The sequence below is a fragment of the Haliotis rubra genome, unplaced genomic scaffold, assembly GCF_003918875.1.
Source record: "Haliotis rubra isolate DU_JTF1 unplaced genomic scaffold, ASM391887v1 Scf472, whole genome shotgun sequence".
Taxonomy (NCBI): Eukaryota; Metazoa; Mollusca; class Gastropoda; order Lepetellida; family Haliotidae; genus Haliotis; species Haliotis rubra.
The window spans coordinates 417,428-439,471 of NW_025767160.1; the positions used below are offsets into that span (position 1 = coordinate 417,428).

Below are 22,044 nucleotides of genomic sequence, written 5' to 3' on the forward strand. Positions count from 1 at the left end.
TGATTATACCTCCTACTGCCAGGTGTTACACTGTCTCATCTTACCTCCTGCTGCCAGGTGTAACACTGTCTGATCTCACCTCCTGCTGCCAGGTGTAACACTGTCTCATCTCACATCCTGCTGCCAGGTGTAACATTGTCTCATCTCACATCCTGCTGCCAGGTGTAACACTGTCTGATCATACCTCCTGCTGCCAGGTGTAACACTGTCTCATCTCACCTCCTGCTGCCAGGTGTAACACTGTCTCATCTCACTGCTGCCAGGTGTAACACTGTCTCATCTCACATCCTGCTGCCAGGTGTAACATTGTCTGTCTAACATCTCATCTCACATCCTGCTGCCAGGTGTAACACTGTCTCATCTCAACTCCTGCTGCCAGGTGTAACATTGTCTGATTATACCTCCTGCTGCCAGGTGTAACACTGTCTGATCATACCTCCTACTGCCAGGTGTAACACTGTCTGATCTCACCTCCTGCTGCCAGGTGTAACACTGCCTGATCATACCACCTGCCAGGTGTAACACAGTCTCATCTCACCTCCTGCTACCAGGTGTAACACTGTCTGATCTCAACTCCTGCTGCCAGGTGTAACATTGTCTGATTATACCTCCTGCTGCCAGGTGTAACACTGTCTCATCTCACCTCCTACTGCCAGGTGTAACACTGTCTGATCTCACCTCCTGCTGCCAGGTGTAACACTGCCTGATCATACCACCTGCCAGGTGTAACACAGTCTCATCTCACCTCCTGCTACCAGGTGTAACACTGTCTGATCTCAACTCCTGCTGCCAGGTGTAACATTGTCTGATTATACCTCCTGCTGCCAGGTGTAACAGTGTCATCATCTCACATCCTGCTGCCAGGTGTAACACTGCCTGATCATACCACCTGCCAGGTGTAACACAGTCTCATCTCACCTCCTGCTACCAGGTGTAACACTGTCTGATCTCAACTCCTGCTGCCAGGTGTAACATTGTCTGATTATACCTCCTGCTGCCAGGTGTAACACTGTCTGATCATACCTCCTGCTGCCAGGTGTAACACTGTCTGATCATACCTCCTACTGCCAGGTGTAACACTGTCTCATCTCACCTCCTGCTACCAGGTGTAACACTGTCTGATCTTACCTCCTGCTGCCAGGTGTAACACTGTCTGATCATACCTCCTACTGCCAGGTGTAACACAGTCTCATCTTACCTCCTGCTACCAGGTGTAACACTGTCTGATCTCAACTCCTGCTGCCAGGTGTAACATTGTCTGATTATACCTCCTGCTGCCAGGTGTAACACTGTCTGATCATACCTCCTGCTGCCAGGTGTAACACTGTCTGATCATACCTCCTACTGCCAGGTGTAACACTGTCTCATCTCACCTCCTGCTACCAGGTGTAACACTGTCTGATCTTACCTCCTGCTGCCAGGTGTAACACTGTCTGATCTCACCTCCTGCTGCCAGGTGTAACACTGTCTCATCTCACCTCCTGCTGCCAGGTGTAACACTGTCTGATCTTACCTCCTGCTGCCAGGTGTAACACTGTCTGATCTTACCTCCTGCTGCCAGGTGTAACACTGTCTCATCTCACCTCCTGCTGCCAGGTGTAACACTGTCTGATCTCACCTCCTGCTGCCAGGTGTAACACTGTCTGATCTCACCTCCTGCTGCCAGGTGTAACACTGTCTCATCTCACCTCCTGCTGCCAGGTGTAACATTGTCTGATTATACCTCCTGCTGCCAGGTGTAACACTGTCTGATCATACCTCCTACTGCCAGGTGTAACACTGTCTGATCTCACCTCCTGCTGCCAGGTGTAACACTGTCTGATCATACCTCCTACTGCCAGGTGTAACACTGTCTCATCTCACCTCCTGCTACCAGGTGTAACACTGTCTGATCTTACCTCCTGCTGCCAGGTGTAACACTGTCTGATCTCACCTCCTGCTGCCAGGTGTAACACTGTCTCATCTCACCTCCTGCTGCCAGGTGTAACACTGTCTGATCTTACCTCCTGCTGCCAGGTGTAACACTGTCTGATCTTACCTCCTGCTGCCAGGTGTAACACTGTCTCATCTCACCTCCTGCTGCCAGGTGTAACACTGTCTGATCTCACCTCCTGCTGCCAGGTGTAACACTGTCTCATCTCACCTCCTGCTGCCAGGTGTAACACTGTCTCATCTCCTGCTGCCAGGTGTAACACTGTCTCATCTCACCTCCTGCTGCCAGGTGTAACACTGTCTGATCTCACCTCCTGCTGCCAGGTGTAACACTGTCTGATCTCACCTCCTGCTGCCAGGTGTAACACTGTCTGATCTCACCTCCTGCTGCCAGGTGTAACACTGTCTGATCTCACCTCCTGCTGCCAGGTGTAACACTGTCTCATCTCACCTCCTGCTGCCAGGTGTAACACTGTCTCATCTCACCTCCTGCTGCCAGGTGTAACACTGTCTGATCTCACCTCCTGCTGCCAGGTGTAACACTGTCTGATCTCACCTCCTGCTGCCAGGTGTAACACTGTCTGATCTCACCTCCTGCTGCCAGGTGTAACACTGTCTCATCTCACCTCCTGCTGCCAGGTGTAACACTGTCTCATCTCACCTTCTGCTGCCAGGTGTAACACTGTCTCATCTCACCTCCTGCTGCCAGGTGTAACACTGTCTGATCTCACCTCCTGCTGCCAGGTGTAACACTGTCTCATCTCACCTCCTGCTGCCAGGTGTAACACTGTCTCATCTCACCTCCTGCTGCCAGGTGTAACACTGTCTCATCTCACCTCCTGCTGCCAGGTGTAAATCTCACCTCCTGCTGCCAGGTGTAACACTGTCTCATCTCACCTCCTGCTGCCAGGTGTAACACTGTCTCATCTCACCTCCTGCTGCCAGGTGTAACACTGTCTCATCTCACCTCCTGCTGCCAGGTGTAACATTGTCTGATCATACCTCCTGCTGTCAGGTGTAACACTGTCTCATCTCACCTCCTGCTGCCAGGTGTAACACTGTCTGATCTCACCTCCTGCTGCCAGGTGTAACACTGTCTCATCTCACCTCCTGCTGCCAGGTGTAACACTGTCTCATCTCACCTCCTGCTGCCAGGTGTAACACTGTCTCATCTCACCTCCTGCTGCCAGGTGTAACACTGTCTGATCTCACCTCCTGCTGCCAGGTGTAACACTGTCTCATCTCACCTCCTGCTGCCAGGTGTAACACTGTCTGATCTCACCTCCTGCTGCCAGGTGTAACACTGTCTCATCTCACCTCCTGCTGCCAGGTGTAACATTGTCTGATCATACCTCCTGCTGCCAGATGTAACACTGTCTGATCATACCTCCTGCTGCCAGGTGTAACACTGTCTCATCTCACCTCCTGCTGCCAGGTGTAACACTGTCTGATCATACCACCTGCTGCCAGGTGTAACACTGTCTCATCTCACCTCTTGCTGCCAGGTGTAACACTGTCTCATCTCACCTCCTGCTGCCAGGTGTAACACTGTCTCATCTCACCTCCTGCTGCCAGGTGTAACACTGTCTGATCTCACCTCCTGCTGCCAGGTGTAACACTGTCTGATCTTACCTCCAACTACGTGCTGCTGTCTGTACTCTGGAAACCACTCACTTATACACTGGCTACTAACTCTGGTAATGTAGTTCTTAATATGCCTAATGTTAGAATAGATCCACCCCCAAAATGTGTACATGTGACATCAAAATTATTTGATAAAAGTTTACTATTGTATCATTGTTAGGGAGCGGCATTGATATAAGCATGTTTTATGCTTGTTTGCCAATCCTGTCATGATCACATGGATAAGCATGTTTAAACCATAAAAGTTTCAAGCGATCGACCGCCTATTAGTGTTATTAGATTGTGATGGTACAGGATGCTGTGTCATGGGTCTTGTCCAGCATCATGTGTACTCACCCAGTGTCTGGTTAATGGTGAGCCAGACAGACAGTGTACTGGAGAGGGTCAAGTCAGGACAAACTGGGGTCAGTGGGGTCCCCTCGGTCCAGTCCTGGTCGTTGTTCCTGTAATGTTGTTGTCTCCTGACGGAGTGGAGATTAACTGTAGATGTTCTGTGTGAAGGTGTGACTTGGTTGCATGCACAAGGGACATGCCAGACACCTGTCAGCTGCTTGTGGCGGCGGAAGTCGTCTCCTGCAGATCATTGCCTCCTCCCGCGGTTGCTGATATCAGCAGCTGAAACAAACTACCATCAGTCGTAACCACACAGCTAGGTGATGTCAACTCAGATAGATGATATCCAGGGATTAGGGGAAAAAATAATCTCCCCTTGATTGGGATATTTGATAGAGTTATTGGTGCCCTGGGGATTCATCCATCATAGTTATAGCCGTGGAAGGTTTATTCCCTTGTCTAACACCTGAGGAACAATCAAAATATTTTTCCATGGATACCATTTCTTAAAAGAAGATAAAGTAATTTATTTCGGTTAACCATATCGAACGCTTTCTTGAAATCCACAAAAGCACAGTGGAATCTGCCTTTTCTTCAAGTTATATGCTTTTGAACAATAGATTGAAGAATAACTTACACAAAGTGTTCAATAACGATATGCCCCAATAGTTACTAGGTTCATTATTACTTTCATTTTTATATATAGATATTATAAAAACAGTGGTCCATGCAGCTGGGAAATGACCTTTACACAATATTTGTGAAAACAATAAAGCAAGGTAGGGTGCAATCATATCCTTAATCTTCTTTAAAACTTCTTTGGAATACCATCGTCTCCTGGTGACTCATTCAGTTTATTGCAGATATAACATCTGCTGTTGTTATATCATAAGACAGTTCATCATTAACACAATCAGTATAATGTTCAAAAGTATGTTCAGGAATATAGTTTCCAGTATAAGCCTCCCACTCCTGGTCACAGTCATCACGTGATACAGAATTTAATAAATCTTTAAAATATGTATGCCATGTTTCTGGTAAAATATTATTCTTATCAGATCGCCTAGATGAATATTTTTTTACAACCTTTACATATTATCCATTAAATAAATATTGACGAAATAAGGGATCACTTGCTAGATTTGTCAAAACTCGTTACGTGGGTGATACCATTTTTCTTAATCAAGGGTACAGCCTACTAATCACGGATGCATCCAACCATGACAAGTGTTGTTTTAACAGGTCTGCGGTTTGGGAGGTCTGTGTTTACCCTGTGGAAGTGTTGCTGATATATGTTCAGCATTTTTAGTCAGAATGATTGTGTCTCGGATCCCTTCTGCGTAACTGTTTCTGTTTCACAGTTTGGCAATATTCAGAGGCGAACAAATTAATATGATTGCCCAAATAAATCAAGCATTGTGTTGATATATCCCTGTACAATCACTTGCCAGAATGTAGTATGTTACACAATAACATGATGTATTGTAACTTTATACATTAATTAAGTACTCTTGAGCCCGAAGGTGGGAACATGTGTATGGTCTGAGCTGCAACCTTTGTAGCCTTGTAGTGTATGAAAGAGCCCGAGACCCCAGAATGTGATGAACCTACCACCCGAGGGAGAGTTTACTGGAAACTGTGCGGATGCCCCACTGTTGTGTACTATAACAGAAAGGCCGAGCCTGGCTTCTTTGGTATATACCTCTGGCTTCTATGGTATATACCTCGAGTCTGGCTTCTATGGTATATACCTCGACAGAGGTGAGATTACTGGTGCCCACCTTGACCTCCCTAACCCAGGGGCACCTGTACCATCAAATTGGCTGACCTCTAAGTCTATGTTAGAGGTAGCTAATGTTCAGCTGTATAACATTCTAAATACTAACTATTTCTATATTCTTGGTTTACTCACTGCTATAGCCTAGATCTTGGTGTGGTGAAGGAAGGAGAAACAATGTACAAATATAGAATAGGTGTTCACAGTCTCACAGAATATGTTTGTTTATGCCTAACCAATTCAGTGTTTTTACTCATGATTTTGTTGGTCCAGTTATGTGCTGGACACACTTATAGAAGTAGAACATAGTTCAATGAAAAGTTGCTAACATCAAATGGACATGACCAGCTTTGTATGGAACACGCAAGTTTATTCAAACCATTAAACTCGAAAAAGACAAATTGGAAAAATGGATATGGTACCCATGAAGATGTGGGTTACAATTCGTCTTAGCAATCTATGGTGATTTAAGAGGCGATGTATGTGGCCATGTGGCCCGGTCCACTGACTGGGTTGATGCATGTCATCATATCCCATGGAAGTAGATAATGAATCAGGATGTCACTGGACTGATGTCTGGTCCACACTGTATTAACAGATTCACATATATCTGGAATATACAGGGCTCCATTTAAGAGATTTTACCAAACTTGCACCAGGTGCAACCTAAGAAAAAAAACTAGTTGCACCAACCAAATTCCAGTTGCAATGTAGTGTGTTAAAACGTCAGAGGTTTCAGTGCACATAAACATATTTCCGTGATGTTGTACTAATGAAACAATAGCAACGCAGAGACACAGCTGGTTCCTGTTTACTGGAGCTGTCATAGCCAAGAGGCGTCTATAAATAGCAACGTTTTGGTGCTATAGCTAATCAAAGTTTAGAAGAAATATTTAACTGACATATTTATGCTTATAATGTTAGAATTATTGTTGATAAATTTCTAGAAACTTGACTTGCACCTGATGCAAGTTAGGCTAATAACTAAGTTGCACTTTGTAATATTGGGTTGCACCAGTGCAAGTAACAAAGCACTAAATCGAGCCCTGATATATCCAAGTGTGGTGTTAAACAACGTACAAACAACAACATGATATGGTGATACACTTCGTATTTTTAAAGAAACCTGTTAAATATGTAGGTGTTTTAGAGAAGAGGTAGGAAATACTGATAGTAAACTAAGAGACTACAAGTTCATGTCTTTTGATCTCTCCAAACACAACACACATTAGTAGGTGACATGCACAATAACGTGTGAATTATTACTACAAGTGTGTGTTATATAATTTGATGTGTGAGCATGGTGTGTTGCAGAGGCCGTCCTCGTCGGGCCCCCATGAGAGACACGTGAAGCATCGCCTGAAGAAATACATGTCTAACTACAGCTACCAGGTGAGTGTCCCCCGCCACCGCCACACTGGTGTTCCCTTACACAGTCAGAGAATACAAATGTTACAAGCTATGGCTCATCGTGTCAAGGATGAACTGTTCCCCCAACACCGCTACACTGGTGTTCCCTTACACAGTCAGAGAATACAAATGTTACAAGCTATGGCTCATCGTGTCAAGGATGAACTGTTCCCCCAACACCGCTACACTGGTGTTCCCTTACACAGTCAGAGGACCCATGAAGATCCAGGGTAGAATAGGTCTTCAGCAACCAATGCTTGCCACAAAAGGCGACTATGCTTGTCGAGGCGACTAACGGGATCTGGTAGTCAGGCTCGCTGACTTGGTTGACACATGTCATCGGTTCCCAATTGCGCAGATCGATGCTCATGCTGTTGATCACTGTATTGTTTGGTCCAGACACGATTATTTACAGACCGCCGCCATATAGCTGGAATATTGCTGAGTGCGGCATAAAACTAAACTCACTCACTCACTCACAGTCAGAGAATACAAATGTTACAATCTATGGCTCATCGTATCAAGGATGAACTTTCCCCCCACCACCGCTACACTGGTGTACCCTTGCACAGTCAGAGAATACGTATATTACAATCTATGGCTCATCGTGTCAAGGATGAACTGTTCTAATCATCTCCGTGAGTTCTGACATCTTTTTCCTAAGTTAATTAACCCTATGGGATTCATTGAAGTGTGAACTCAAGTCACTCAAGCAGGGATGAAACCTTGAAAAAATCCCACGAGTTTGAGACATGGTTCCATTGATGGTAGACGTCACTGCGGTGACAGTGTTTACGTTTAGCTGTACATGTTTGGTGACATCAGGCAGCTGTATCCATTAGATACATCAACAAACAGCGGTGCAGGTATTGATTCAGGACATTGAATGTGGGGACATTCAACACTGACATGCATCAGACACATTGTGCAGACTGTAGCATGTACAGGCAACTGTGTAGCTTTAACACTTGAAAGGACTGAGAGAATTGGATTGAAATGAAATGTGATTCAAACTTAAAAGAGTTTTACAATCTCATGAGGTTTTTTAACCCCTAATTGTAAAACAGATTTCTTACATATTTGTTTCATAAAAAAATATTTTTTATCTTTTTGGTCAGGCTGGTCAACTAACTGAAACAAAACATGATGCCTTACAAATCACATGTATCATTGTAAATCATTATTTTATCATTAGTGTATATCCTGCTGCAAAATGTGGCTTACACAAGCAATTACAAATATAATGAAACAATCAGTATGAAGTAGACATGTACATCAAACTATGTTGCTAATGTAAATACTCTCGACCTCAGGCATGAAACAGTACATGCTGGAATTCTTACATATGCTGACATACACATTGTTAAGAACATATGTTCCATATTCCACCTGTACAAGGGGTGAGTTATCCTAAATTGATGAGAGAATGCTTACACTTGTTGAAAGGAAGCTTGCAGCATGTGGTGAAGATGTTCTGTTCTGGGTCAAATGATCTCACTGGAAGTTGCGTAGGCACGCGGTCAATGGGACTGTGACAGATAATTAATTTTTTTTATTATGTATGCATTCTGGTCTCAAGATTTATGTCAGTAGATTGAAGGAGGTGGGGAAGGTTTTTTCAGCTAAATATTCAAAAGGTTTTCATTATAGTTTTTTGAATAATTTACATGTATAGTGAACTTAATGATTTTTTAAATCCTTTGACTTATTGGTTAACTTATTAACTTATTGCTTATTAACTTATTCAAAAGTTATTTTAGTACCAGTTTTATGCACTTTAATTTTTTTGAGTTGTTGAATTGTATGGTAGTTTTGTACTGTAGCCTGATATCCTGTAACCTGTTGCCTGTGTTTGTGGCAGCTGTCAGGCCCCGATTTGCCCCCAGTCGTGGAGAAACAGAGGAGAGCTAAGTCGTCGAGAAAGTTTAAGAAATCTCAGGTAGTTGGTGGTGTAGGTGTTGTCGTGTAGTTTGATGTCACTAACACTGCAGCCTTCCTCTGGCCTCCTCCTACAAGCAGACAGCACGTAGTCAGTACATAGTCCCTCGCAGTCAGCTGGACATGTCCTTCCTTCTCTCTTTATTGTCTTATCATGTTCTTGAATAAATAGTGTTTGTTTTCAGATCAGCTCATCCTCATCAATCTGGTGTATTTCTCTCCTTCCATCTTGATATACATACCAAATACCCTTGCAACCAAAGTAAAACCACCAAGTCCATCTTACATCAGGATGTAAACAGCTTGGGGTGGTGGGGTAGCCTAATGGTCAAAGCGTTGGCTCGTCACGCCGAAGACCCGGGTTCAAATCCCCACATGGGCACAATGTGTGAAGCCCATTTCTGGTGTCCCCGCCGTGATGTTGCTGGAATATTGCTAAAAGCGGCGTAAAACCAAACTCAGTCAGTCAGTGTAAACAGCTATTAGCTGTTGACATGGAGGGGATGTTGCAGATAAACAGGCAATCTATGACGGTCCTCAATGAGACTTAGGAATAAGTCTACATTCAAAACACTGGCCTTGTTTTACATAAAGTCTGTTCCCAGCTGTCCTGCATATAGTACATAATAACACAGTCCTTATTATTCTGTAAGGTAATTGTGATGTCCTTATGGTGGTGTGGATGTCCGAGGTAGTTATCCTCATGGAAAGGAGATATCATATACTGGATAGGATCAGCTGGAACAGCTTTCATAAGCATATTTTGTCTGTTTGTATTCTCTGCTTTTCAGTTTACTTGTATAAACTGTAGAGAATTAAACTACACTGAATCAGCAGATGAAAGTTACAAAGTCTTCCATGTGTTGCTAGCTAGTTGTGCCCAAAGTGAAGCATAACCTTACCACACAAAGTCATAGCACCATCTGTAAATACTCCACTTTTTCTTTGTCCAATCGGTAGACATGTGGATGTGATCTTTATTTCTAGTGCTTTCCTCAGCAGGACTATCAATAACAAGAAAATCACTGAACAAGTTGACTTTGACGTCTTAAGATTACTTTACTTACCGCACATTACCGTAGATAAGCGGAAGTTTGAGGACCAGAAGAAGCAGTCTGTAGAAGGGGTCGGCTTATATATGGGTTACACTTTTCATTACCTTGTGTATTTGTCTCGTATATAGAGCCAGAAATAGCAATCAGCTGTGCACACATGTCTCGGTGATCTACCGGTCGCCGGTGATTTAGTCAAAGCATACACAATAATATAACGGGATGAATTTGGTTCCAAATACCCCGACCTAGCCTATGAAATTCCTCCTGACCAAATTTTTAACTATTAACATTTTCTTAATCACCAGTTTCCATCTTGGAATGAAACTTGTGTAACTGTACTTATATGCTGTGCCAGGGAACTTTACAGTAGCTCTCTGCAGTGCTGTATGAACTTGGTTTTGCTGAATAATTTTGTGGAGTGCATCAATTTTGTGAACCTATGGCAAGTGTACACCAAGTCCCTTTAGTGTATATCATGGAGTTATACTTATCTCAGTCTTCACTGGTTGTAGTGATGATGACTACCTGTAATAAGGACTTGGGATGCAATTCTGATGGAGGCATCCTGTCCACACTGGTGACCGTCAAAATTAGATTAAGATACTTTTTCCTTGAACATAAAATCAATAAGGGAAAAGCTAAAAACCTTCCGTGTCACTGTCGAACACTTTAGCTCCCATTATATCAGTACAATACAACTACAGATATCTGTATCATGCAGTGTTTTGCAATGCAGTTTCACAGCCCTATAGTATATATTCACATTTCAGTAACATGGATAGTTGTTCTTGTAAAGGATAGCTAGTATTTCTTCTGTCCAGTTAGTCTCCGTTCTTTCATTAGTTTCCAGGTCGACCTGGATGACTGTAGTCCAGAACCTTTTCACATCAGTTATTGAATTGACTAGCACATGAAACTCATTTCAAGATTTGCGAGTAGCAGGTAGAGCTTTTATCAGTTTGCTTTTTGTCATGTTTTACTGTTTTTCACTTTTTGAGTTCCTCTAGCATTAACTTTGTACAGTTTGGTTTTATTCAGTGCCTACCTTTTGCGGTTGTTAGAACACATGGACCTGTTCCACTAAGTGATCATGGCATTAAGGTGATCATAACATCATACTTGACCATTAGGTGATCATAACAGCATACTTGACCATTAGGTGATCATAACATCATACTTGACCATTAGGTGATCATAACAGCATACTTGACCATTAGGTGATCATAACAGCATACTTGACCATTAGGTGATCATAACAGCATACTTGACCATTAGGTGATCATAACATTATACTTGACCATTAGGTGATCATAACATCATACTTGACCATTAGGTGATCATAACATCATACTTGACCATTAGGTGATCATAACAGCATACTTGACCATTAGGTGATCATAACAGCATACTTGACCATTAGGTGATCATAACAGCATACTTGACCATTAGGTGATCATAACATCATACTTGACCATTAGGTGATCATAACATCATACTTGACCATTAGGTGATCATAACATCATACTTGACCATTCGTTTACGACATTTGTAGTGTTAGGGTCATTTTGTGGACTGGGGCCATGATCACAGGACAGTGTGGGCTGAAGAGGCACACCATGTTACTGGGTTCTTTGGTAGAAGTTGATCTGTTACAGCTGGACTAACCTGCTGTTTGTGACTGGTTTATTGTGTTTGCTATCAACTGCATGACAATGTATGTTAGTCATGGTAATGCTATATAAATGTGTTTCTGTTTAATCTAGGATTATCTGCTTAGTGTTACTTGTTGAAGGCTGTGTCAGTGTTTTTCTAATGCTTCATTAATTGTTTGCTTTAAAAGACTGTTATCAAGATATTTTTTGTGTGCTTTTAGGTGTAGTGTTTATCCTGATAATTGTGCAACGTGAACAAGTGTGTTTATAGTTTAAGTTCCACATGTACAAATAAGATAGGTATAACTGCATATCATCCTATTACTGTTGAATATTTCAAAGATGGTGGAAATTACAACTACAAAGATGCTGACAAATAACCATTGTTCATTTTATTATCAGCAGACATGTAGGCTACGTAGTGGCACACCTTTCCCTGTGATTCCTGTATCGGGGATGTAGGTATACATGGTGTTTGAACTGTGTACGTGGTTCAGTGATGTGTGGTCACAGAGTAGATGTTGATCGTGGCTGCAGCCAGACTTAGTGGATGGGGTGGAAGAATTAGTACAGCTTCATTAAGGAACACGTCAGACATTGGATCTGCTGGAACTTGTCATTTACTGCTAGAAGTTGCTGCATTGCGATGACTGTTGTTGATATAGCTGTGTTGCTGCGTCTCTCTCTTCAGAACTCCAACCTTCCAGAGTACTACTACATCTACTCGGGCAGCTCCAAGTGCCTGCGACCGGAACCAGCAGGTGTGCCTTTCAAGTCTCCCAAGAAGAAGTGAGTACACCAGCACCTCAGAGATGCTTGAAAGTGTCCCCTAACCACTTGGTGTGTGATGAGGTGTATCCAGTGTATTCAGTGGTTGAATAAGGTGTATCCAATGTAGTCATTGGTTGAATAAGGTGTATCCAATGTATTCAATGGTTCAATGAAGTGTATCCAATGGATTCAATGGTTGAATGAAGTGTATCCAATGGATTCAATTGTTGAATAAAGTGTATCCAATGGATTCAATGGTTGAATGAAATGGATTCAATGGTTGAATGAAGTGTATCCAATGGATTCAGTGGTTGAATGAAGTGTATCCAGTGTAATGATTGGTTGAATGAAGTGTATCCAATGTATTCAATGGTTAAATGAAGTGTATCCAGTGGTTAAATGAAGTGTATCCAATGTAGTCATTGGTTGAATGAAGTGTATCCAATGTATTCAATGGTTAAATGAGGTGTATCCAATGTATTCAATGGTTAAATGAAGTGTATCCAGTGTACTGAGTGGTTAAATGAAGTGTATCCAATGTATTCATTGGTTGAATGAAGTGTATCCAATGTATTCAATGGTTGAATGAAGTGTATCCAATGTATTCAATGGTTGAATGAAGTGTATCCAATGTATTCAATGGTTGAATGAAGTGTATCCAATGTATTCAATGGTTGAATGAAGTGTATCCAATGTATTCAATGGAATGAAGTGTATCAATGGATTCAATGGTTGAATGAAGTGTATCCAATGTATTCAATGGTTGAATGAAGTGTATCCAATGGATTCAATGGTGAATGAATGTATCCAATGTATTCAATGGTTGAATGAAGTTCAATGGATTCAATGGTTGAATGAAGTGTATCCAATGGATTCAATGGTTGAATGAAGTGTATCCAATGTATTCAGTGGTTGAATGAAGTGTATCCAATGTATTCAATGGTTGAATGAAGTGTATCCAATGTATTCAATGGTTAAATGAAGTGTATCCAATGTATTCAATGGTTGAATGAAGTGTATCCAATGTATTCAATGGTTAAATGAAGTGTATCCAGTGTATTGAATGGTTAAATGAATGAAGTGTATCCAATGGTTAAATAGTGTATTCAGTGGTTGAATGTTGAAAGTGTATCCAATGTATTCAATGGTTGAATGAAGTGTATCCAATGTATTCAATGGTTGAAATGAAGTGTATCCAATGTATTCAATGGTTAAATGAAGTGTATCCAGTGTATTCAGTGGTTAAATGAAGTGTATCCAATGTATTCAATGGTTGAATGAAGTGTATCCAATGTATTCAATGGTTGAATGAAGTGTATCCAATGTATTCAATGGTTGAAAATGAAGTGTGGTTGAATGAAGTGTATCCAATGTATTCAATGGTTGAATGAAGTGTATCCAATGTATTCAATGGTTGAAATGAAGTGTATCCAATGTATTCAATGGTTGAATGAAGTGTATCCAATGTATTCAATGGTTGAATGAAGTGTATCCAATGTATTCAATTGGTTGAATGAAGTGTATCCAATGTATTCAATGGTTAAATGAAGTGTATCCAATGTATTCCAGTGGTTAAATGAAGTGTATCCAGTGTATTGATTGGTTGAATGAAGTGTATCCAATGTATTCAATGGTTGGTTGAAATGAAGTGTATCCAATGTCAATGGTTAAATGAAGTGTATCCAATGTATTCAATGGTGAAGTGTATCAATGTATTCAATGGTTGAATGAAGTGTATCCAATGTATTCAATGGTTAAATGAAGTGTATCCAGTGTATTGAGTGGTTGAATGAAGTGTATCCAATGTATTCAATGGTTGAATGAAGTGTATCCAATGTATTCAATGGTTGAATGAAGTGTATCCAATGTATTCAATGGTTGAATGAAGTGTATCCAATGTATTCAATGGTTGAATGAAGTGTATCCAGTGTATTCAGTGGTTGAATGAAGTGTATCCAATGTATTCAATGGTTGAATGAAGTGTATCCAATGTATTCAATGGTTGAATGAAGTGTATCCAATGTATTCAATGGATGAATGAAGTGTATCCAATGTATTCAATGGTTGAATGAAGTGTATCCAATGTAGTCATTGGTTAAATGAAGTGTATCCAGTGTATTGAGTGGTTGAATGAAGTGTATCCAATGTATTCAATGGTTGAATGAAGTGTATCCAATGTATTCAATGGTTAAATGAAGTGTATCCAGTGTATTGAGTGGTTAAATGAAGTGTATCCAATGTATTCAATGGTTGAATGAAGTGTATCCAATGTATTCAATGGTTGAATGAAGTGTATCCAATGTATTCAATGGATGAATGAAGTGTATCCAATGTATTCAATGGTTGAATGAAGTGTATCCAATGTAGTCATTGGTTAAATGAAGTGTATCCAGTGTATTGAGTGGTTGAATGAAGTGTATCCAATGTATTCAATGGTTGAATGAAGTGTATCCAATGTATTCAATGGTTAATGAAGTGTATCCAGTGTATTGAGTGGTTAAATGAAGTGTATCCAATGTATTCAATGGTTGAATGAAGTGTATCCAATGTATTCAATGGTTAAATGAAGTGTATCCAGTGTATTGAGTGGTTGAATGAAGTGTATCCAATGTATTCAATGGTTAAATGAAGTGTATCCAGTGTATTGAGTGGTTAAATGAAGTGTATCCAATGTATTCAATGGTTGAATGAAGTGTATCCAATGTATTCAATGGTTGAAATGAATGATTGGTTGAAATGAAGTGTATCCAGTGCATTCAATTATTGAATGAAGTGTAATCCAGTGTATTGAGTGTATCCAGTGTATTCAGTGGTTGAATGAAGTGTATTAAATGAAGTGTATTCAATGGTTAAAATGAAGTGTATCAATGTATTCAATGGTTGAATGAAGTGTATCCAATGTATTCAATGGTTAAAATGGAATGAAGTGTATCCAATGAAGTGTAAATGTGAAGTGAAGTGTATCCAGTGTATTGAGTGGTTAAATGAAGTGTATCCAATGTATTCAATGGTTGAATGAAGTGTATCCAGAGTATTGAGTGGTTAAATGAAGTGTATCCAATGTAGTCATTGGTTGAATGAAGTGTATCCAATGTATTCAATGGTTGAATGAAGTGTATCCAGTGTATTCAATGGTTGAATGAAGTGTATCCAGTGTATTGAGTGGTTAAATGAAGTGTATCCAGTGTAGTCATTGGTTGAATGGAGTGTATCCAGTGTATTCAATGGTTGAATGAAGTGTATCCAATGTAGTCATTGGTTAAATGAAGTGTATCCAGTGTAGTCATTGGTTGAATGAGTGTATCCAGTGTATTCCATGGTTGAATGAAGTGTATCAATGGTTGGTTAAATGAAGTGTATCCAGTGTAGTCATTGGTTAAATGAGGTGTATCCATCTGTTGCAGGCCTTTAAAGGGAGGCATGCCCGCCCTTCGTACCGTGCCTTCCAATACTGTGTCTCGTGGTGAGGCAGAGAGGCTTGTCAATGCAGCTACAAAGCTATTAGTAGCCACAGTAAGTACACCATTCCTGGTTTAGTAGCTACAGTAAGTACACACATGGGTTTTGTTTCCTGGTTTAGTAGCCACAGTAAGTACACACATGGGTTTTGTTTCCTGGTTTAGTAGCTACAATAAGTACACACATGGGTTTTGTTTCAATTTGGGAAGCTATGGCAAAATATGGAGAATCATCTCAAACTGATGAAACAGTGACGAGATGGGTGCATATTATAAATGCCACAACCAAGTAATGCATTGCCCCATGTAATGATGCTCTGATTGCTCCCAGCAATCCATAGTTTGATTCCTCCCCAAGGTCCATTGCTGGAAGTACAATGACCTCTGACCCCATCCTAGTGAGTAATCGAGTTGTCTGATGGCAGGACCTTCCCAGTGTGAACATGCCCCTGTGAGATGATGTGTATAGCATGTGTTGACATTGTCGGGATGTTTACAGGAGAGTGTGGAACAGAGCAACGTACCCAAGAACAGCAGACAGACAGCGCCACGCCCTTTTGAGGTGAGTTCTGTACACAACATGAGTGTACACAGCACTAACACACTAAATATATCTACATGTGTGTACATGCCATATGTATAGCTTGTAATCACACCATATATACACAAGATGTTTGTGAATGTTGAATATTCCATATATGTGTGTAATATACAGATATATGATCCATAGAGTTGACACCTTATCAAACAATTACCAGAATCTACCCTTGCTGGAAACATGCTTTCGTTTACTGAAAATATCTGTAATACCATACAACTAAGAATAGACAGATGGGCTAGACTGGAACCATTTTTGGGGCTTACCCATTGTTTACCTGCATGTACCTGTGTTTACCTGAGTTTACCTGTAATTACCTGTGTTTTAGTACATTCTTCGTTTTAGTAGCCATAGTATTCATCAAGATGATCATCATCTGGCTGTTTTGTTTAACCCCTTGTGGTCTTCCTTGTGATCCCAGTTCAAGACAATCTACTGTAATCACACAATGAAGCCTCTTGTATTGAAGTTTGTTATTTAGCCTAGTGGTTACACTGAAGTTTCCATGAAGTTGCTGCTTGGATATTGCTGAAAGCTGCTTGAGAATCCAACTCTCCCCCTCGCCCTCATTCATTTCAATCGGACATAATTTTTTGTCTAAACTGTATTTCCCAAACACACAGGGCTCCCTGCTGGAGTACTATCTGAGCACACAGCCACAGGTAGAGGAGCTGCAGGAACAGCATGGAGACAAATGTTGACACCAGCACCGGTCTTAACTGATAATACCCTGTATAGCTACAGCAACATACAACAGTCGCTTGGCTTCATGTTATAATCAGCCCCAATAATACAGCATTGCATTTTGTGATCATAGTGGTTTTATCTGAAAGTATGAAATTGATATCTCACTTATTAAGTCTTAAATTCATAACCAGTTTCATTCTGGTTTACACTGAAGATCATTAAGAAAATAGACAAAACAGAACTTGTTTCTTTTCTGGCCAGATAACCAGTTATCTCATCTTGCCACCAGGTAAAGCAGTCTGCACTACTCAAGATAATGTCAGCTGTGTCAAGCCACTCACTGATTAAAATGTGTTATTTGACAAGGAAGCATGAATATTCACGTGTATTATATCATCATTCTCCATCCTCCTTTAGGCCTCCAGAATGTCTGATGCCCCAGACAACTTCAATTCTAAGTTGAAGACCTCGGGTTATCTATGACATCAGTGTATTTACAGTAATATAAGGAACACATGTTCTATGGTGCTCATCATGAGGCTGTCACAGCAGCTGGGAGAATGGTGATACGTTACACTGGATGAGTTGCACCTTGATGCATAATGTCAACATTTGTCTGCATGTGTTTGTTGCCATCTTATTATCAACATCATATTACATAGTACATATATAGGAAAGCCAAATATTCAACATGCATTTAATGGTACTGGCTTTCTTTATTTCTTGTTTTCCAAGACTTCTGGTTAGGTACATGCTTATCATTTGCTAATGTTACCATGGTTACAAAACTCCAGATTGTTTTGTCAAACCTGCTGTTTTTGCTGTGATGAATTGTCACATAATCTCTGCCACTGCATGATTCAATGCATATATATAGTTAACTGCTTTTGGTAAAATGAAATAGCTTATGGCTTCTCACAACAAATGCCTAGCTGGCAATGCTCGTTATATTATTGGCATTTACGCTTATAATAATATTGGCTGATTTTTGTGTAATTGAACACATTTAGAATAATTTTTTTCTGGTAAGCGATATTATAGTTATAACCCTTCTATTTTCAAGACATTAATTGTTCTTTATTTTAAGGAAAAACTGAAACATTTTCTACATTATGATGATAATTGTTTTTCTTGTCACAAAAAAACATTGATTTTCTTGATACAAACATACATGATTGTTATACCTGCTGATATATACCTGCGTTATTATAATCGGCTGTGCTCGACCTAGTGTTGTAGAGTAGTCTGAATTATGTTCTAGACCTCGTATGCGGGGTTCCCGGGTGTGCCCACTATAGACGAGGAGGAGGCACGACTGTTGCTCCATTCCCGCCGACAGGTATTCATGTGGCTCCGTGGCTTATACACGTGTGTCAGCTTCTGTGTAACCAACGGCAATGTGTGTGGCGTAGGTTCAGGGAGATCTAATAGCTGTTGTGGAGATGGGTCTTGTGTGATTTCTACGGATGTTTCCAGTCTGTCATCATCTTACAGTTGTTCAGGCTCAGATTTGGCTCACACACTCACCCAGCATCGAGTAAGGTCTTATACCAGGGGATATCCTTCATATGACGTTATAATATTCTAGAATTGATGTCAATATTTTTTTCTCAGTTTGTAAGAATGCAGTCAGTTGTTGTGACAACTAGTCACCAACAACAACAGATTGCGTAATAAATCACAAACCATATGAAATTCATGACGTCATTCAAAGCAATAATGCAGCTGTAACCTTTCTATCAGCCAACCAGGAAACTATTGTTTGCTAGTGGGCATTCCCTAATTTTGGAGGGTTATTGGAACAAATACATATATGTAAATCAATTTTCTTTGTTAGCCAATCAAGTGCCATTGAATCATGATGCAACAATGTATCCCTGTATCGATAGAGTAAAAGAATGTGTTGCTCATGGTCACTTGGTTTTGTATCAACTCAGTGTGTGTTCTATGTCGTCCTCTGGTGTGTGTGATCCAAATCCTGGCATTCTGTGAGTCAACACACTTGTATGTAACAGTATTATATTACTACGTTTACAGCCATACACTCACACTTTCATCATGCTGCTTGTGGATAGGGCAGTTTATGTGTCTTTTGGAGAGTCCTGTTAAAGCCAGAATTTACTATGCAGAGTTGTCTCCCTTGAACTTACCTAAACCTGGGTCTGATCATGGGTTCAAATCCCAGTTTGCCCCAGTTATGTTTCTAGGTTTGTCAGAACCCCAGCAGTGCTCACTGGTTTCTCCACTGTTGTAAATGTCAGAACCTGACACGGTGTGGCGTTACACCCAGCTCATTAACTCAGTTGCTGATATTTCCTGTCTCACTGTGAAAACCTGGCATTATACTTGTGAAACAGGCTATTGTCATCGCTTGTGCCCATCAAACGTCACTAATTACATGTAGTCAGTGCTTCACACTAACGCTTCTCTGTTAGGGATAGAGCTGTCTCCACAGTGAACTAACCATTTGTCTTACAGCTTGCTTGTATTATGTAGCTTGCTCCCATCTGTGGATGTTTATTGCTGTCATATGCTGAGACATGTTGTCATCTCCTTGCCTCCATTTGTCTGCCTGTGCCAGATACATTATATATCTGCAGTTGGTCATGCTCCAGCAATGTATGTGAGACTGCAGTGACCTGTGTATCAGACCTGTGTGTTGTGTCAGCTCAGTGGGTCCATGATGTGTCATGTTTCAGCCCTCCAAGACCGGTAAACGGCCAGCCACAGCTAAATATACCTGGGACATCCATGGCCGCAGAGTTGCACAGGAGGAACCAAAGGTCAGTCACATGGTCAGTCACATGGTCAATCACATGATCTTGGTCTGTGTGCTGAAAATGATTGTGTAATTCATAATAAGTTTGATTTTGACACTGGTTGTATCTTGTTTTGATTACTATTAAAGCAACCCTTTGTAAAGGGCACAGTGCATTTGCAGTGTAGGGAATAATTGAAGAGGGGTAACACATTCATAAGAGGGAGTCATTAGCAAATAGACAGTGGATGCAGTTACTCTGCAGTTACTATGAGACTTTATTTTTCATTTTTCATCATTTCACTGTCCTCATTTCATTAGAAATGATCATGGCATTAAGAAACAGATTTGTTGACATTTCGAATTAATTTTATCATTAAATTGAACATTAATTGCTTGGAACAGATAAAAAGTATTTCTGAGGTACAAAGCAGCCACCCAGTCAGAACTGTACTCCCGAAAATTAAGTACAGGTCATAGTTCATACACATAAGACAGTCTTATCTGCTGTGCCTTTAACCAGAGACCTTATTGGTATATGGTCTCGACTTTAAGTATAGACTTATGGCAATCACATAGGATGTTAATGTATTCTCTTATTCCATCATTATATCAGTTTTCATTCTGTGTCTATTGGCTTTTCACAGGCCTATGATGACAGTTTCCTAGGAAAAGGTTTGAGGTGAGTGGTGACTCCTATATTGTCACAGAGCTGTGTGCAAGTGTGTCTAGTGTATCTCCACATCTTATCTATATGGGGTATGTAATATGATCCTTTCTGGGCCAAGAACTGATATCAAGCCTCAGAACAAACAACTGTTAAGGTGAGAAGTTTAATATGAAGATATGTCCTTTCCTTGGTTTGTTGTGCATTACGACTGGAGGGGGAACACCATGATCTGGTGTTTTCCCGAACCATTGTTCCACACACTACAGCTTGTTCTCAAACTTGATTTCCCAATCTTGACATTGATCAGTTCCACAGAAAGCTTTCTTTACCCTGGTGTGTTTGTTACTTAATTTCTAAAGTAGGTTCTGTAAAAAAAGGTTATTCATGAAGCATATTTTTTCACAAAAGATCGTTCTACGTGTTTAGCTGATTTGATTATTAGATAGTCTTGATAGCATTCAATGTATTGCATGTACAGTTAGTGTTGATGTCCCCTCTTTCAGACCCCACTCCAGCCACCCATCCAGCCGCCCCACCAGTAAACGTGTGTACCGCCACCTCCGCTCTCCCACACCTTCCGACACTGTCTCCAGTCGATCCTCCGTCACACACACGACCTCCACCTCTGACATTGACAGACTACCGCCAGCATCTCGACAAAGAAGGAAGAAGTCCTCCAGTCAGCAGTCTCTGTCCTCCCGTACGAGCGACCAGGACCGGGACCGGCCAGTGTCAAGCAAATATAGGACACGCCACAATCATCAACGTCCCAGAGGTGAAGTTGAGTGAGGGAGTCAGTGTACAGGACACAACGCAGACAGCGGGAACACAGGATGAGATTGGAATTCAAACAGAGAACAGACTCATCAAGGATTATGATCAGGTAACTCAGGTTTCCATGCAGAGTTGCATCCCTTGAGCACACCAGAATCTTATGATCCTGGGCTCGAATCCCTGTCTGCCCTAATGGTGTTTGTAGGTTTATCAGCACCATATCAGTGGTAAACATCTGAAAGCTCCCTCACTCTAGGCTTGTCTTCCACCTCAAGCTGGCATGACATGACGCTCTCTCAGTACTGTACGGTAGAGGAGTGATCTGTTTGTCTTCCACCTCAAGCTGGTGTGACATGACACTCTCTCAGTACTGTAGGGTAGTGGGGGGATATGCTTGTCTTTCACCTCAAGCTGGCGTGACATGACACTCTCTCAGTACTGTAGGTTCGAGCGGGGATCTGCTTGTCTTCCACCTCAAGCTGGCGTGACATGACACTCTCTCAGTACTGTAGGGTAGTGGGGGGATCTGCTTGTCTTCCACTTCAAGCTGGCGTGACATGACACTCTCTCAGTACTGTAGGGTAGTG

The 22,044-nt window shown here is 41.3% G+C and overlaps 1 protein-coding gene across 1 annotated transcript in view; it reads left to right on the top strand.

The window, feature by feature from the left end:
• The window catches only part of LOC124290730, a 64,993-nt gene that overhangs the window by 19,725 nt on the left and 23,224 nt on the right, over window positions 1-22,044 (top strand). The window contains 12 exon segments of the mRNA XM_046727533.1: window positions 7,001-7,078; window positions 8,958-9,035; window positions 11,029-11,190; window positions 12,433-12,530; window positions 15,917-16,025; window positions 16,470-16,532; window positions 17,192-17,230; window positions 18,517-18,594; window positions 19,955-20,038; window positions 20,661-20,695; window positions 21,187-21,362; window positions 21,430-21,566. Coding sequence (XP_046583489.1) covers window positions 7,001-7,078; window positions 8,958-9,035; window positions 11,029-11,190; window positions 12,433-12,530; window positions 15,917-16,025; window positions 16,470-16,532; window positions 17,192-17,230; window positions 18,517-18,594; window positions 19,955-20,038; window positions 20,661-20,695; window positions 21,187-21,362; window positions 21,430-21,566 — 1,137 coding nt within the window.